The sequence below is a fragment of the Camelus bactrianus genome, chromosome 7 (assembly GCF_048773025.1).
Source record: "Camelus bactrianus isolate YW-2024 breed Bactrian camel chromosome 7, ASM4877302v1, whole genome shotgun sequence".
In the NCBI taxonomy this organism is placed as follows: Eukaryota; Metazoa; Chordata; class Mammalia; order Artiodactyla; family Camelidae; genus Camelus; species Camelus bactrianus.
The window spans coordinates 40,890,929-40,908,097 of NC_133545.1; the positions used below are offsets into that span (position 1 = coordinate 40,890,929).

At 40.9% G+C, this 17,169-nt stretch overlaps 1 protein-coding gene across 2 annotated transcripts in view; it reads right to left on the reverse strand.

Annotated features, from left to right (window-relative positions):
- The window catches only part of ZNRF2 (zinc and ring finger 2), an 84,501-nt gene extending 74,142 nt beyond the window's left edge, over nucleotides 1–10,359 (reverse strand). Inside the window, exon 1 of one of the 2 annotated variants that reach the window (XM_045508084.2) lies at nucleotides 9,482–10,359. In XM_045508084.2, the coding sequence (XP_045364040.2) occupies nucleotides 9,482–9,935 (454 nt within the window). In that variant the 5' untranslated portion in view covers nucleotides 9,936–10,359. The remainder of the gene's footprint in view (nucleotides 1–9,481) is intronic. The other variant, XM_074367289.1, reaches the window with a different exon arrangement.
- Between the last annotated feature and the right edge of the window lie 6,810 nt (nucleotides 10,360–17,169).

Genomic DNA, 17,169 nt, shown 5'->3' on the forward strand with positions numbered 1-17,169 from the left:
TCACAAAATTCTCAATAAAGCTGATTTATGGAGAACAGTATGGAGGCTCCTTAAAAAAGTAAAAATAGATACGATCCAGCAATCCCACTCTTGGGTACATATCTAGGGAAAACTCTAATTTGAAAAGATACATGCACTCCAATGTTCACAGCAGTGCTATTTACAATAGCCAAGACATGGAAGCAACCTAAATGTCCATCAACAGATGAATGGATAAAGAAGTTGTGATATGTATATACAATGGAATGTTATTCAGCCATAAAGAATGAAATAATGCCATGTGCAGCAACATGGATGGACATAGAGATTATCATACTAAGTGAAGTAAGCCCAACAGAGAAAGACAAATACCATATCATTCATATGTGGAATCTAAAAAGATGACATCAAAACAGAAAAAGACACAGACACAGAAAACAAACTTATGGTTACCAGAGGGGAAAGGGAGGAGGTAGGGATAAATTGGGAGCTTGGGATTGGCAGATACAAACTACTATGTACAGAGTAGATAAAAAACAAGGTCCTACTGTGTATCACAGGAAACAATATTCAATGGCTTGTAGTAATCTATAATGAAAAGGAATATGAAAAAGAATATTTATATATGTAACTGAATCGCTGTGTGATTCACTAGATACTAATATATTATAAATCAACAAAATATAAAGAAAAAAATGAAAAGTGTACTTAATGACTATGAAAATACTAAGTGTCTAAAGCTGTGGGACATGCATAGCCTTAAATGCGTTTATCATTAAAAAATGAAAAACGAACTAAGAAGCTAAGAGAACAAAATTAACTTTACAAAATAAGAACAAAACTAGGAGATAAGACAACTATTGAAATAAAAATAATAAAAGTAGTAATATTTATTGCTCAAACCATGAGCTGGCTCTTTGAAGCAAATTACACTTAATAGCCCATTATGTATGTATCGTTTCTTTGTTCGTTTTCTTAGCTCACATGTATACAAACAGGAAAAATTAATGAACTGTCACAGACTAATCACAATTCAAACGAAAACCAGAATATACAAGATGGTCAGAAATTATTAAAATCAAATAATGGGATGTACTTTTCTTTATATACTAAATTTCTTTATTGTAAAAAGAGAGTGAGAGCACACTGAATGATTCTGACAGTACTCAAAATGCACTTACCAATCTGCACTTGTAAGTATCAAAAAAAAAAAACCCCACCTCACTTGAGTTTTCATGGGGAGAAAAAAAATTTAGATAGTCCTAAAAATTATGCCTTGCTTGGAGAAGCTGCCCTCTCTATAGGGCAATTCAGCAATAAAGATCAAATGCCTTGAACAAAAGCATATTTTTGGTTCTAATGATTTTTTGTCTCTGATAAATTTCCAAGAAGCAATTGGATAAATATAAAAATTTGCATGGACTTTGACAGCAATAGTATGCTTAACAGTACCAAACTGCAAACAAACTACAGCTGACCCTTGAACAACACAAGTCTGAACTGTGGGGATTAAATTATACACCAATTTTTTTCAGTGGTAAATACTACAGTACTACAGTTGGTTGAATCCTCACGCCTGACTATGGATGGGGAAGAACCACGATTTCAGAGGGCCAGCAATAAATTAGACTAGACTGGCCAGGGGGTCTGCACCCCTAATCCCCATATTGTTCAAAGGTCGACGGTATGTAATTCCTTCACTCCTCTACAACTAAACTAGTTGGCTCCATCTTTAAAGAATCTGGCCACTCCTCACCAACTCCAGTGCTGCCACCTTGTCCAAGCCACTGTAATCTTTTGCTGAGAGTTTTGCATCCTTGTTTGACTCCTGCTCTCTAGGGTCTACTCTCACACAGCAGCCAGAGCAACCTTTAAAAGCCCAAGTCAGGTTATGCCCATCTTCTCCTCAAAAAACTCTAAAATGCCCCCTCCCATTTCTAAAACAAAACTCCAAAAACTAGGTCAATGGTTATAAGACATTTCATGATTCTGTCCCACCCCACTCCTCTCATCTTCTACAATTCTCTACACTCCAACTATATTGGTTTCACAGCTGTTCCCAGAACACATCAGGTACGTTAATTACAATCACATCTGAGTGCCTTTCTAGTTACTATTCCTTCTACCTGGGTTTGCTTTTCCTGTACAGATAGACCCCTCACAGCTTGCTCCCTCACTCTCTGTTTAAATGTCACCTATCAGTGAGATTATCCCTAGAACTCTACTTAAAACAAGGATAAGCCTCCACCCTACAATCTCTACCCACCTTTCCACTCCATTGTTGTCCATCACATCCAATACCCTGTGACACACTAAGTATTTTACTTGTTGGTTTACTGTCTCCCTCAAGTAGAACATAAGGTCCATGAAAGCAGGGATATGTGTTTTATTTCTTCGCTTCTATATCCTTAAGACAGTGTAAGACAAAGTAGGTCCTCATTAAATATTTACTGAATGAATTCTGGAATACTGGGCAGTCATTAAAAATCATGTTTAAAAAAAACTGATGTGATAGAAGAAACTGATGAACTAAAAAGAGCATGTTATCAAAGAATATGCAATGCATGGATCAAAGAAGTCACAAGGGAATTCTTCAAATTCAGTGGCATTCGTCTAAAGCAATTGTTGGAGGGAAATCTATAGCTTTAAAATCTTATATTAGAACATCAGAAAGGTTTAAAATCAAAAGAATATATAAGAATGTTTCAAATTTTGTACTTAAGACAAATATACATGTGGAAAAAACAGAATGAACATTTTATTCTGGTTATTGCTGGTGGTAAGATTACAAGTGATTTGCAATTTCTTATATGTACTTTTCTATACTTTCCACATTTTAGTTTTCCCTAATGAATGCAAATGATTTTTATAATAAAAACATTTTAAACAATTTTCTTTCCTTGTGCTTCAACTGTAATCAGTGGCCTCCTACTCTGCCTGTCTCTTAAAATTCTTGCTCCCCAGGATTCCACGCTTGCTCCACCTCAAGTTATATCCATCCCTCAGTAATCTTGCCACTTTTCAGGTTCACCTATAATGTGCAAATTGACAATTTCTCAATTTTTTGTAATGTCCTAAATTAGAGACCTATATTTCCAACTGCTTAAAAGATGCTTCTAGATGGAAATCCTATAGCCACTCAAAATTTAACAAGCCTAAAAGAACTCATTATCGCTCCCTAAAACTTGTTCTTTTCTTCTTTATCTTTAAGATTGGTTATTAATGACATCACTAAGTATCCTGGTTCTCAATCCTATCAGTTCTACCTTAGAAATCTCAATCAAACCCAACTTTTCCTCTTCCTCACCTGTGCCATGATTTCAATTTAGGGATCTTCCTCCGATTATATTCTAAAAGAGTCCTAGCTTATCCTCCAGGTACCGTTCTCCCCTTCCAATGAGCAATTTAATCATGATCAGGGCTGCTGTATACAGCTTCAAAGGCTGCCATTGTATAAACTATGATTGTAATGGCGCCCCTGGCCTGATTATGATACCACCCTGCTTTAAAACTTGGTTAGGTAAAACAAACTTGGAGCACTGTAAAATTCTTCAACAACCAGTCCAAGTCTATTTTTCTAGCTTCAAGCTCTCATCATTCCTTCTTGCATCCTACATCCAGGCACATTTAAGTTTTCAGGATGCCCTATCAAAGCCCAGGTTTTTGTGGATTCTTCTTAAGGCTGTAGTGCCCTGCATAAAACTTCTAAGTCCTTCAAATCACAGTTCAAAACGTTCTCTTCCTCTGTGAGGTATTCTTTGATTGCCCTAGCACTGATACCTCAACAAAGCATTCTGTTAACAGTTCTATTTATTACAACACTGTTATACTGTATAATTATCTCAAATTCAACTGAGAGCTGAGCAAGAACAGAAAGAAGCCCCCTGTCTATACCCCCGACAACTATAAAGCAACCCTTACAACTTCTTCAAAGTAAGTAAATAATGAGTTCCCAAGAAATAGTCAGAACAGTTCCATGTTTAGCTGGTCAACCTAAGTCTATAATCAGTGCGTCCACACGTGATCCCTGCCCTCCTGATATTTACACCTTTCTGTCACTTCCTTCCCACTGAGTATGAGCTGGACTCGTGACTTATTTATAGCCAACGGAATGCAGCAAAGGCAATGGGCTGTGTATGATTACATGTATGTATTTACGTAAGAGTGTAGCACCAGCCCATCTTGCTAGTCTCTCTTTTGCTGGCTTTGAAGAAGCAAATTGCTAAAAGCTTACTAACCACAAGCAAAGAAATTCTGCCAACAACCGGAGCGGGGGTGAGGAGGAGCTTGGAAGCAGACCCTTCCCCTGCCAAGTCTCCAGATAACAACCCAGTCCTGGCCAACACCTAACTACAGTCTTGCTGAGGACCCAAGCTAAGCTGACCCATAGAAACTGTGAGATCATAAAGATGTGTTATTTTAGGTAGCTCTACTTGTAATTTAATAAGCAGCATAGAAAACAAATAAAATCAGAACCTAAGGTATCGACCCTCCACTCACCACCTGCCAGTGACAGCCAGCTAGTCTGGGACCCCAACGAGCTCCGCTGTCGCCCCAAATCAGCAGGAAATAGCTAGAACAGTCATCACCCTCTACGTCCCAAAGATTTGGGGTCCTATGACTAGAGGGGGGAACGTTAGGTAGTTTAGACAGAAATGAGCACTGGGCAGGGGGAGAGGAAGGGGAAAGTAACAACCCAGAAAATGGCAGTGTGTATGCATTCAGGAAAAGGGACTCCAGAAATTTTTACGTTCTCTAAATGAGGGCCAGTAAAAGAAGCCAATTAAAATCAAAGCGCTGCAGCTGCGCATGGGAGGGGGGCCTGGTATAATTTCACCCAATGAACCTGCCCAAAGGGGGAGGGGCGTAACAGAGCGCAGGGAACCTGAGTTGTCAATCAATCACGAAACCAAGCTATAAAAACAGGAAAAACAAAGAACGGCGCCATTTTTCCTCTCTTGGACTGGCCTGCTCCCAATTCTCTGGAGTGTACTATCTTTCATTATTTTTTACTTCACTAATAAAAATCTTGCTTTTATCTCACACACACACACACAAAATCAGAACCTAAGGTATTTCTGAATTCTTTGTTCACACAAAGGGTATGTTTTCCCCAATTTCTAAACACTTAAATAAGCGTAGAACAGATTTAATTCGTTAATACTGGTCAAGTACATACATGCAAAATTAAAACATTTAGGAAGTACTTTGCTACATAATGCGGCTCCCATACTTTTTTTAACCCATGTGCTAATATACCCAATTGAACACATACCAGTGTATATAGTAAATATAACATTAAGGCAATTCTTGTAAACACAAGATAAATAATAAATATGGAAAAAAACTGGTATCTAATTAGTGGTGTCAGTAACCAGAAAATAAGAACCTACTTGCTGGTTACCAGGTGAATCAAATTGTTGGGGGAGGCCAACTTGCTGGAGACAGTACCTGTTAGTAAAACAATGGAGCTCTTACTGGCTTCGCAGCCAGAAAAGCATCAAAGGTACTTAGGTCAGGCAGCTCTGTCCAGTGCAGCACAAACTACTCCTCCCTTCAGCTCACCTTCCACTTCAGTCAAGAGAACTTTCAAAAATATTCCTAAAGCAGAAACTTTCATGAGAGAGTCCACACTTTAGCAAAACAAAGCATACAACACAAGGTATCTCCTAGAGTTTAAAGATATATGAGATTACAAGTGAGAAACATTAACCACCAGAGTTCTTGGTTTCTTTGGGAGAGGGGGGAGTGACGGGTTGGTGGTTGAGTCATTTTTCTTAAGCAGCAGCAGACATTTCTTTTCTACCACCCCATAAAAGCCTTCATTTGAATAAAAGAACATTCAGGAATAGAAAGTAGATTAATCACAATATCCTCAATTCAAACATTCTGGCACCAGATACTGTTAAGAAGACTGAGAACTTGATTGAGAACAATTCAATACAGTTAATTAATGCAGATAATCTAATACCTTATCCTTGAAGAACCTACATCCATCTTGAAATTTAAGAAAAATAAGTCTGCCTAGAAGTACAGATTTTATTTAACATATTCAGTTTTAAGTGATAACCTACACTCCTTCGATGAAAGGAAGCATGTTTCCTAAAAGGCACGTGAGTTACAATCAGACTAATGAAATACTCCTGGATACAACACGCCCAAACTCAAGCCAGTTAATTAGGAGGAGGCCAAAAGCAAACTAGTATCATCAATAAATTATCTAGATTAATTCATTTCACCCTTTCACTTCCAGGCTGATAGATGTAAGAGAAGCCCACAAGACTTCTCTAGAAATGATCTCCATCAACTAGTATAATTTTATAGTCCAATTTACCTCCACCATCCTTGCTGGATCATCAAAGACTATTTTACCACCCATAATAATTGATTTTATGAACATTATAAACTTAATAGTGGAAAAAAATGTGGAAATAATATGAAGCCAAAAAAATCCTAAGATACCAACTCTTAAAGATTAGGACTATTCCCCGTAAAGATTTGTTTTAAAAACAAGGTGATAAACAAGAAAAGGTTTCCATTCACTGTAACAGTATTAAACTCAGCACTCTGAAAATAACAAAAACAAGAAAAACCTACCTGACCTAAAAACTCCTGTATGTATTATAACCATATTCTGATACACAACGACTCAGTTCTAAGAAATTCTAGGAAATTTCTGTAAACTGAAATATCTGAATTAAGCACCTCTCTTCCGGTTCTCTAGAGAGAATTAAACAAGAGTGAATATAGCCAAAATATATGTCCCAAAGGGAGCAAAACAGAAAACCAACACATAAAAGCTCATTTAATTTGGTAATTAATTGTGATGTGACTAGTAACAATTCAACTTGCCAGATTCCTAGATTTAAAAAAGAAAGTGGTATTGTTTAGGCTTTCCTTTTCTATAAATTACATGAGAGCCCACAACAGAATGCTAATTTTGAATCTTATTAGTACTGTATCTTCCTATTAGGAAACAACAATATCAAAATAACAGTTTTATAAAATTACAGAAAGAAATTCTCACTAGTTCAGAAATAAACACGTTAATACATACTAAAAAAAATTAAGTCAATTTGAAATATAATAAAGTCTAATTTTTTAAATCATAAAAGTCACCATCTGGTTCCTTAAATCTCAGGATAATGAGAAACATGCTTCCAATTAAGTTTTCCTGATGAGCCCATCCAGTGAAATACAGGTAAAAATCTCTTTAAAGCAAATGCCACTAGAAAGATGCTTTTTTACCTAAATTATTCTATCTCCCTGTTCTCAGTCTTAACTAGGATTTAAGGTACTGGCACTCTGACCAGTTCCCATCATGTAATGAGGACAGGTAATTTCTTGGATCCCTTCCAAACTTTCTCAACTGGGGTTCCTCATCTGAACCACCAAACACAGATTATGTGAGTGCCTGTTTTCTCAAACTTCCCAATCATTCTGAATGCACAGCTGAAAAAGTTAATTAACCGCATACAATAGATGCCTTACGACATTAGAGCTCCATTCTCTCCAGAGACCTGGTAAAGAAAGGCTGGCACTGTTCCTCCTCAGTGTTTGCGTGCTTCCACTAGACACCAACTATCCTAACACCAAAAGCACTAAAAGACTAAGTGCACAAATCTAGGAATTTAGATAAGAAAAAAGATAAATGCTTTACCTCTCCAACTTTCAGCAACTATGTCTTCTTCGTTCACTATGAATTAATAGCATGGGTGTCAACTATTTGTCCCCTGCTCTGAATAGAACATATTTATTTTAAGAAAATAAACCCATACAGATACACTTTGTTTAAAAAAAAAAATTATCGGGCCTTTAAAAAAAATGAATTAAGACAGTCAATCAGTATACTAAAGAAATAAGAACTATTAATTTGACAAACCTTTTCCTATCCCCCCTCTTTAGCTAGATGTTAAATATACATATCATAAATGCTAAATACAAATTTTCATCTTAAAAATATAATTTAAAAAAAACACCTTAGCCTTTATTCTTGCACTAATCTCCCACTGTCAAGAAACCGTCTTTTATTCTTCCATGAGGTGACTACACTACCTTCAACTGTGTTAATTATGATCAAATCACAGTACAGACAGCACTATGCTTTTTCTCAAAAACAAGTTTCTTTTAAGGGCAAATCTTAGGAAACGTCAACATTTTTAGTTTACATAGCAAAAATCACTTTATAAGAAGTAATTAAAGTAAGGTATTTAAAGAGCTGTTCTATATCTTGAATGCGCAAAGCAGTATTAAAAAGATGGAAAAAACTAGTCATTCCCATTTTTAATTTACACTAACATGTATGTTAATAGTGCAGAACACCAGAGCAGACAAATTACATTATTGAACAGTCCCCTTTACCAACTACCTACTCAAACTTCTCACGCTTATTAACATATGAGTAAAGGGGGCACAGAAATGGAGATGCTGTTTTCACTATTCATCTGTGCTCAACTATGAATGTAAGATCATGATGCATAACATAACACAATGACATGGAAATGTTTATCTTCTTTAGCCCTCTCTCTAACCAGATTTAACTTACATTTCTTTTCACGAAACGGGAAGGGCAGGGAGTCTTAATTCATTTACTATTAACCGTTTTGACGTAGTAGATCACCATAAAACATAATTGAATATGGTCGAATTCACTTTCCTCAGATTAGGTGCACCCTTCCCCTTGTTTCTACATAAAAACACATCATTTTGCTACTAAAATCCCCATTTTTCAAAAAGTGACTTTACCCGAAACTCTAGTCAACACTGGTTTTCAAAAACACCTAGGCTTTTACTGTATCTCGTAGGCAGAGTTGTGTTAGTTTCTCTCCTTAAAAAACTGTTTTCAATTTTCTAAAGCTCTGTCCAAATTAAGGAGGACTCACATTAACCATTATCTGAAGTAGCAGTTTACTGGGGTTAAAAATATACTTTTCATTAATACATTTATCCAATTAAAGTGTACGCAGTAGGTGGGGCTATTCATAGACATAAAAACTACAATTTTATATTAACAATCACTCCAAAAGCGATTAACTCCCTTGTTTTTCAAATACTCGTCTGTTCGTTTGAGATCCTTTGACTTTTGGCCTTTAAAAACTGCTCACCACTCGAGTCCCCAGACAGAACTACATTTAGCAACGGGTCTCTTCCTGACTTCCTGCTACTAAAAACCACAAGCACCAGGGCTGTTGCGTCCGTTTGTTTTTAAAACAATATTTGCTACCTTCACCTCCGGGGGCAAACAAAAGCTTTCTGTACTGGGGAGCCGCTAAGAGGTGAGGGTGCACGGGCCATTTAAAAACCACCCACAAGAGTCGCGCCGTAGCGGCGCTGCAGAGGTTAACAGGCGATTTCTCCCCCTCTCCCCAGTGGGGATAACCCGGCCTGGCCGCGCAGCGAACCCCCAGCGTTCAGGCTGAAGGAGAAAAAGGAGAAAGGTAAAAATAAGCGCAGCCGCGGCCCACGTGCGGCCTACGGGAGCCAGGGAGGGAAGGGGCCGTACCTCCAAACATGTGCGGTGAGAGGTGAGCTGGTAAGGAGCCGATGACCAGGCGCGGCCCGCCGGGGCCCCCGCCCGCCGGCCGGTCCCTGCCGCCGCCGCCGCCGCCGCCGTCCTCCGGGCTGCTGTGAACCGAGTCCTGGGAGCCGTATGGGCCGCTGCTGCTGTTGGGGATGCTGAAGGTGGACTGCGCCGCGCGGGCCCCCGACGCCACGGTACCCACCGCCCCGCCGAGGGAGCGGCTGCGCGGGGCCGCCGAGGCCGCCGCGGCGCCGCCGGAGGCGCTGGGCTGGTGCGCGCCCGTCACCTGAGCTGGAAACCTCCCGGCGGCCGCGGCTCGCGTCCCGCCGCCCGTTGTCCCATTGGCTCCTCCGCTGCTGCTGGAAGGTAAATCCGAGCCCGAGTACGCGCGGGTACGGCCGTTAGCAGCGGCCGGGCCGCTCTGCTTGGCGCCCATGTCCGCCCTGCCCCGGGCCGGGCCCGCGCGCAGCGCCCGGAGCGCCGGGAGGGCGGGAGCGAGCGCGGGAGCGAAAGGGCAGGGCCGAGGCGCCGAGGCCGGCGCAGAAAGAAGCCCGCACGTCCAGGGCCGGCGCCCGGCGCCCCGAGGGGCGGTCGGCGCCCGGCGAGCTCCTCCCGAGGGCGGCGGTCGAGACTGGCGGACTAATTGGGGGTGCTGGAGACGAGGAGAGGCGGAGAAGAAGGAGGTCCCGGCTCCCGCGGGCGCCTCTCGCTAGCTCCGGCGGGAGGGGCGGCTCAGGTGGCTGCGCGGCTGCCGCTGGTTTCGGTTCTGGTGCGCCGCGACGGGCCGCTGCCGCTCTCTGCTGCTGCCGCCGCGCTCTGCGCCTGGGGCCTCGGCACCGCCTCCTCCCGGGCGGCCGCCGCTACCGCCGCCATCCTACTGCTCCCACGGCGGCTCGCGGGTGAGTGGGAGGCGCCCGCCCAGACTCCGCCGGAGCCACCTTCCCTCCTCCCCCAGCCACCCAGCTGTTATTAACGGAGGAGGAGAAACGGGTGGCGCGTGAGGGGAGGACGCGGGGGGGGAGGGAGGGGCAGCACGCGCTTCCCAGCAACCGTCACCGCGCTCCCCACGGCGAAGGCGGGGCGGCGGGGGGGGAGGGTCTAGGCCACAAAGGTGGGGGAGTCCAGGACGGGGGGAGGTCCTCCGGCCGTCGCACCGGAAGGCGGAGGAGCAGCGCGGCTTCGGGGTGCGCTCGGACCCGTGTGTTTGGGTCTCTCGCGGTGACCCCGCCCTCGCCCCTGGCGCCGCCCGACGGATTGGCTCTCGCCAGCCTGGCCCCGCCCCCCGCCGCGGTCTTCCCGCTCCGGCAGGGTCTCGTCTAGGTGCCTTGGTGTGGTAGGTGTTGCCACCCGCAGACTCGGTGATGGACAGGTCGCCGGCCCGCCCTCCCGTGCAGGGCGCGCCCCCGTCTCTACCGCGAGGCCTACGCCGATTGGAGAGAGCTAGCCCCTCTGGGCGCCAACCAGAAAGCGGCCCCTCCTCCCGCACGTGGCCCTCGGACGCTGGTCCTGACCGTGGGTCTCCTTCACCTGTTTCCGGCAGGGCTAGGGATGGCTCTGTCTTGTGTCCCGACCCACATTCAGTTTGGGTGGGTGTCAGCCTCTTCCTTGGTGTTCCTCCGAGTGTGTCTTAAAAAAAAAAAACAGAAGTTCACCAATGGTGAAGATAAAAGATTGAAAACAGTGAAAACAAAAGAAATAACCGAGAAGGCTGAAGCCAGCTGGATCTGAGTTAGAGCTATCCCATTAAACACTCCAACTGTAGAGAGAGCACAGAGTTGGAACAACTAAAGATAAACCAGCCTGATCTTCAGGTGTAGGGCAAAAACTGTGGCGCAGAGAAAGCTGTACCCGATTCAGAAGACCCTGAGTCAAGGTCTGGCACCAAAACTAAATTACGTGTAATAAGCAAAGTATGTCACTTTTTTGGACTTTAGTTTCCTTACCTGAGAAGTTTGTATCAAATCCCTAGGGCACCTGCTGTTTTAAAATCCTGTAATTTCTCTGAAATGGCAATAAAATTCTCAGTCCATTCCTACCTGTAATGTGGTATCTTGGTGGTAAAGCATGGTCTCCATATCCAGTGGACAGCTGCTATGATCCTCCCATTTTTAAAAATGCCTAAAATGTCCTGTATGTGAAAATGACAGCAAATGGTGTTTTTTTGTACAAACTGTAGAAATACGTTATCTTTTTTCCGTATTTGTAATGAGCCATTTATGTAATGATTTTTACTGTGAAGTATGAGAATCAAGTTTTTAAACAAGTGAAGAATAAATGTATAGTCATATATGCAGTGTGTGTGTGTGTGTGTATACAAAGCTACTCAATTCAAATCTAAAATTCTTTCATCTCGTGTATGAGCCTACTGAAACCAAGGTTTACATTGGTAAACAAAGAAAAGTTTAAAAAGCCAAAGTGGTTACCAGGTAACAGGCTCTAATTTAAGAATGTAATTTGGTGATTTGATCTGATTTAACTTTTATTGAATGAGTCCTTCAGTGTAAAACTCTGGATCAGCAGGAGTTTGTTACTAATACACTAAGAACTTACTGTTAATAGAGAAAAGTAACAAATGGTGATTTTAAAAAAGGAGTAAAACATTTAAAGAGTTTCACACTCATCATTATGCATTTATCATGTATAAAGTTTTATACATCATTATACATTATACATTTTAAAAGCTTAGATAACTATAATATGGAGCAAACCCCATCACTAGTTAAAACTAATAAATGGGACGATTTAACTCAATGACTCTTATATTCGAGATTTGGTTATATGTTGCTTCATTACATCCAAACTTATATTCTTAAATCATTTTACCCAGACATTAATTATACTTGAAAAGTGCTTAACATTTACTCTTACCTAGGAAAAAAATCCTATATCTTATAGGGTCAGATTTCCAGATGGAAACATACAAGAAAATCAACACAAACTCAGGTTTGGTCATGTAGAACTTGAGCTTTGAGGTTCAAAAATAACTCAAAAGGGCAATTCACAAAGAGAACAAGGAACATTTGCCTCCCTCCCCCCACTATCCATGTTGGCAAAAATCAGTCACATGGTCTAACTACCTGCGAAAGGGTCAGAAAATGTGGTTTTATGTGTGTGTCCAGGAAGAGAAGAAAATAGCTTGTGTCTTTGTCACAAGAACAATTGCCTGGCTGTCAATATCTAAGTTAAATATTAAATCTTATTAAAACATTTTTCAATAAAAATTAATTTATATGAAAAATTTCAAGGGGCAGTTATTGTTATTAAACCATCAAAAATGCTGTAAAGAAAAATTTTTTATGTTTGGGTGAATCAGCTAAATTCCATCTGCTTGAAATAGCTTATCTAGAAACACCATCAGTATAACTTAATTCAATCATTTACATCGGTGACCCTTCAAGTGTAGCGCCCAGATCAAAAGTATCTGCATCAACTTGGAACTTGTCAGAAAGGCAGATTTTCAGGACCCCACCCCCATCCCAGATCTACTAAATCAAAAAGTGTTTGGACAAGCCCTTGAAGAGATTCTGAGACACACTAATGTTTGAGTACCACCGCTCTAATCACTGGTTAGTTTCAAAATAGAATATCATGTTAAGATGTGGTCATCATTCTGATTAAATGCCCTCTCCATATGGATGCCCCCCGTCATCCCACTCTTAACCCCATCATCACAGGCTAATTCAGTATTCCCACTCAGTGCTGTGTTAATAATCCCTACCCAGCACTGATCTTGCTGTTGTATTATTATTATTGTTCCTTGCTATCATTAAACAGTGCCATTCATGACAGTCCTCACCTCAGTGCCCCCAGCATCTAACACAGTGCCTGGCACCTATGACCATACAATAAGCGATCTATGAATGAATGAAAAAGGAGTAAATGAATATTCCAACTTAAGTGATTGTTTCTTGAAGGTCACACATAACCTTATCCTCCTTGACTTCTCTCCTATGGTAGATGCCCCTTCGGGTTCCTCTCTGGGTGCGCCTTTTGGTTCCTTTCCCCTCAAGGATTTTGGAATTATGAAACTTTGGCCTGCTATGTTCTTCCCTTGGCCCTCTTTCCTCCCTCCTCAGTCTGTCTCCAAACAGGGATCCACATTAAGCTGTCAGTATCTTTTACCGTCAACCAGACAGTTCTGACTTCATTTAAAATTTGTAGCTTCTTTATTATTCTACCCGACCAGTTCTTCAAAAATTAAAAGTGCTGCTTCATCCAAAATAGTACATGTGCGTAGAACTGAACAAAGTTTTATGAGATCATACCCATGTTACATGGGATGCAGTCCAGTTTCTATTCTATTCCATTTCACTTTTGTAAAATGCTGGTCACTGCCTGCTGAATTGATTTTATAACCCGCTAATGGGTTATAATCTGCAGTTTGACAAACAGTGGTCTAAATCAGTGCTTTGCAAATGTTAGTGCATGAAAGAATCATCCAGAGACCTTGTTAAAATGGACTGCTGAGCCCCACCCCCAGTGATTCTCATTCCTTAGATCAGGGTTGGACCTTGCGACTTTGCATTCTAACAAGCAGCCCAATGATGCTGATGCCACATGATCTCAGACCATCCTTGGAGAAGCACTGGTCTAAATGATGCTCTCCTGTACATAATCTTCAAGAGACCAGAGCCCCAGCCCTTTAAAATTTCTAATATTTGAAGCTTTTTTTATGTTCTGTTTTTCTACCTCCTGATATGATTAAATGACATTTTGATCAATGATTTCTGGGGTTCTCAATTCGTTTCTATTGTCAAAGCACTTTATGTTGACAAAATTGGTGACCAGAAACCCACACTGGAACAGATAAGCTAGTTCTGGGCTTATCAATAAAAATACCTGACCCACCGGTTTACTGTTATCTAGTTTGAATTTCCATTGGATCGAGTCTCTTCCTTTTGGCACTTAACTCTTTTTTTGTGTGCTTCTCCTTCCTCTCTTGCCTACTCTTTTAAAGCCATGCCAGATCAGACTTTTGACTTGTAGGACAGCAGATTTGCACAGGGCAGAAAGCCTGTCACACTCATTAATCTGCTCAATCAGGCCCACAGGCTCTCCTGCAGCCAGCACCAGCCCTACACTTTTTGCTAAAGTCTCTGCCATCCCACTCTCTTCTCATTATAGTATTTAAAAGAAGACCAAGTTTTTGCCATTTTTTTTTCTGTCTCCTTACCAAACTATAGGACTATAATTACTTATCTTTAAATAGGCTTTTTTTTCCTATTATTATATTTAATTTTTAAAGAAAGAAATGGGGCATCTAAACATTAAAAATCTATCTTAATCTACCAGACAAAGGATTTTAGTGGTGATTAGAAACTTACATCATAAATTCCTAAAAACTAAAGTCAGTTTAGAGGAATATTTAGGAGTCACATTATTGGGTAATTTTTCAGAGAACATCTGAAAACATAAACATAATTTATGTAATGTCTTTAACACACTTTTTTGGTGTCATGTTTATGCCAAATTCTCCCTTCCTTTTATTCTCATTGATTCTTTAATCAATCATAGCTGTCTTCCAAAGGATGGAGCCATCATGGCAGGATTAGAAGCACACACCACGAAGTGGGTAAGCTCAGGCCGGCGTCAGGCCCTGACTCTGCCTCGCACTGTCTGTGGGATTGAGGGCAAGCCACTTAACCTGGCTAAACCTGTTTCCTCTGTAAAATGCAGATGATCATAATACCAGTCTCACAGAGCGATTTTGAGTCTCAAAAGACTCAGTCTCTATTTGAAAATATTTTGAAATTGGTCAATAGATACACAAATTTTAATCTCAATGATATTATCCCTGGCAGGTTATAATAATTAGTAGGTTGTGATATTGCATAGGTTAATATATACTGATACTGACTAGGATTGATTTTACCACTTTAATTTTAATACATTATTGACACTTAAAAATTTATTGGTAATAATTGTTTAGTAGTAATTTACTAATAAGTACGTACGTCACTAATCTTGATGACAATATAAGATGTCATGACAAACCTACATCTTTCTACCATAGAAGGGATAGATGTGTATGCGTATAAGTATATATGAAATTTTAAAAGAAATTGTCATTAAGAGATGAGGGACTAGCTATTTGAAATACCTAATATCTAAAGTTTTTTTTTTAAATACTCTTGATTCTACAAGATAATTAAATTACACTTTCACTAAGGAGTCTTTGGAGTCCTGAGAAGGACTAAATGTGTTATGAAAGCATTTCATGTTAATCAATCAGTGACCAGATCCCTCAGCTATGCCAAACATAGATTCTGGAATCATTTTCCTTTCTAAAAACAGCTCGAGATAAAATGTCAGTGCCTACTAATAAAAATAACTTAATTCTTGCTTATCAAAATGGTATGGAGTATTAATAAGAGCTTAAATATTTATATTATGCTCTTTTAGTCCACTTTGGATTTCAAACGACAGTTTTTAAAAATCTTGAAAGGCTCTTATTTTAAAACCCTTAATACAAACCAGCCACAACCCATGATGATTTTCCTTCATTAAGAAGAAATCTTTCAGATTCCATACATAGTGTTTTAAAAGGAATCCTGACTCTTTATGAGGGACATAGCTTTGAAAACACATTTCATGGAAAGGTGTGTCATGGGTCAGTACCGAGGGGCATTTCCCTGCTGACAGAAATGAAGAATATCTTCGGGGAAAAAATAGCTCTCGGCTACATAATGCATGTGGTCCCTCCTCCAGTGCATATGCACTTGCCTTCCTGCTTCCTGTCACTTACTGAAATCACTATGGTTATCCATGAATGATTCAATAGTATTACAAGATATTTTCCTTTACCACCTCCTCCCTTACCCCAAAAGGTAGCTAAAAGCCCCAATAAAAGCAAACCCCTTATTTTAGGCCTAGGTTGCATAAGTACAGAACTGTTTCTGTTTTAACTCCCTATAGTGCCTGCTTCTAAGACAGTCTGCACACAGGAGACAATCAGTAACTGCCTCAGATCACGAGGGGCAGCAGTGACAACACCCTCTGAACCACTACTGACTTAACAGGCTATCACTACCACATTAAGTTTGCGCGTGTCATATTTGCCATCTTCTACACTTTTCAGCCAGGGCAGTGCACACCTTAGGTAGCCAGTTCCCACCAGGTTGCTGTTGGGGATGTATGCCCCCGGGTTTGACCAGGTTGGAAATGGTAAACTCATAATTGCAGAATGATCATTCCCTGGCAACTAAAAGAAAATAGAGCAATAAGAGCTACTGTTTAATCTGCCCCACCCTCTAGGTCCCAGAAGCTAGCTGGGCTCTGGCAGGACTCTTAGAAATACAGAACTAAACTGGGTAGGTTTTGGAACATACCCCTGAACTAGGTCACCCTGGTGCATGGAAATATCAGAATACCTTGGGACCTGCACTGGAGATGTCTTCTCATTTCTTAAGCAAAAAAGGGACTGAACATTTGTAATTACCGGGCCTTGTGCTTACCACCAGGGGTGCAAAGTTAAACCAAACAGGGTCCCTGCCTTTAAAAACCTTATAGCATGTAGTCAGGGGACATAGATAAAAATAACAAGATGATTCGAGTACAATGTGGTAAATGCATGCTGGAGCTGAGTGCAGGGGTGGGGGTTGGGTGAAGGACAAAGATGAATTCCCAGAAGTGATACTGAGCTGAAATCTTGAGAGAGAGAGAGAGAGAGA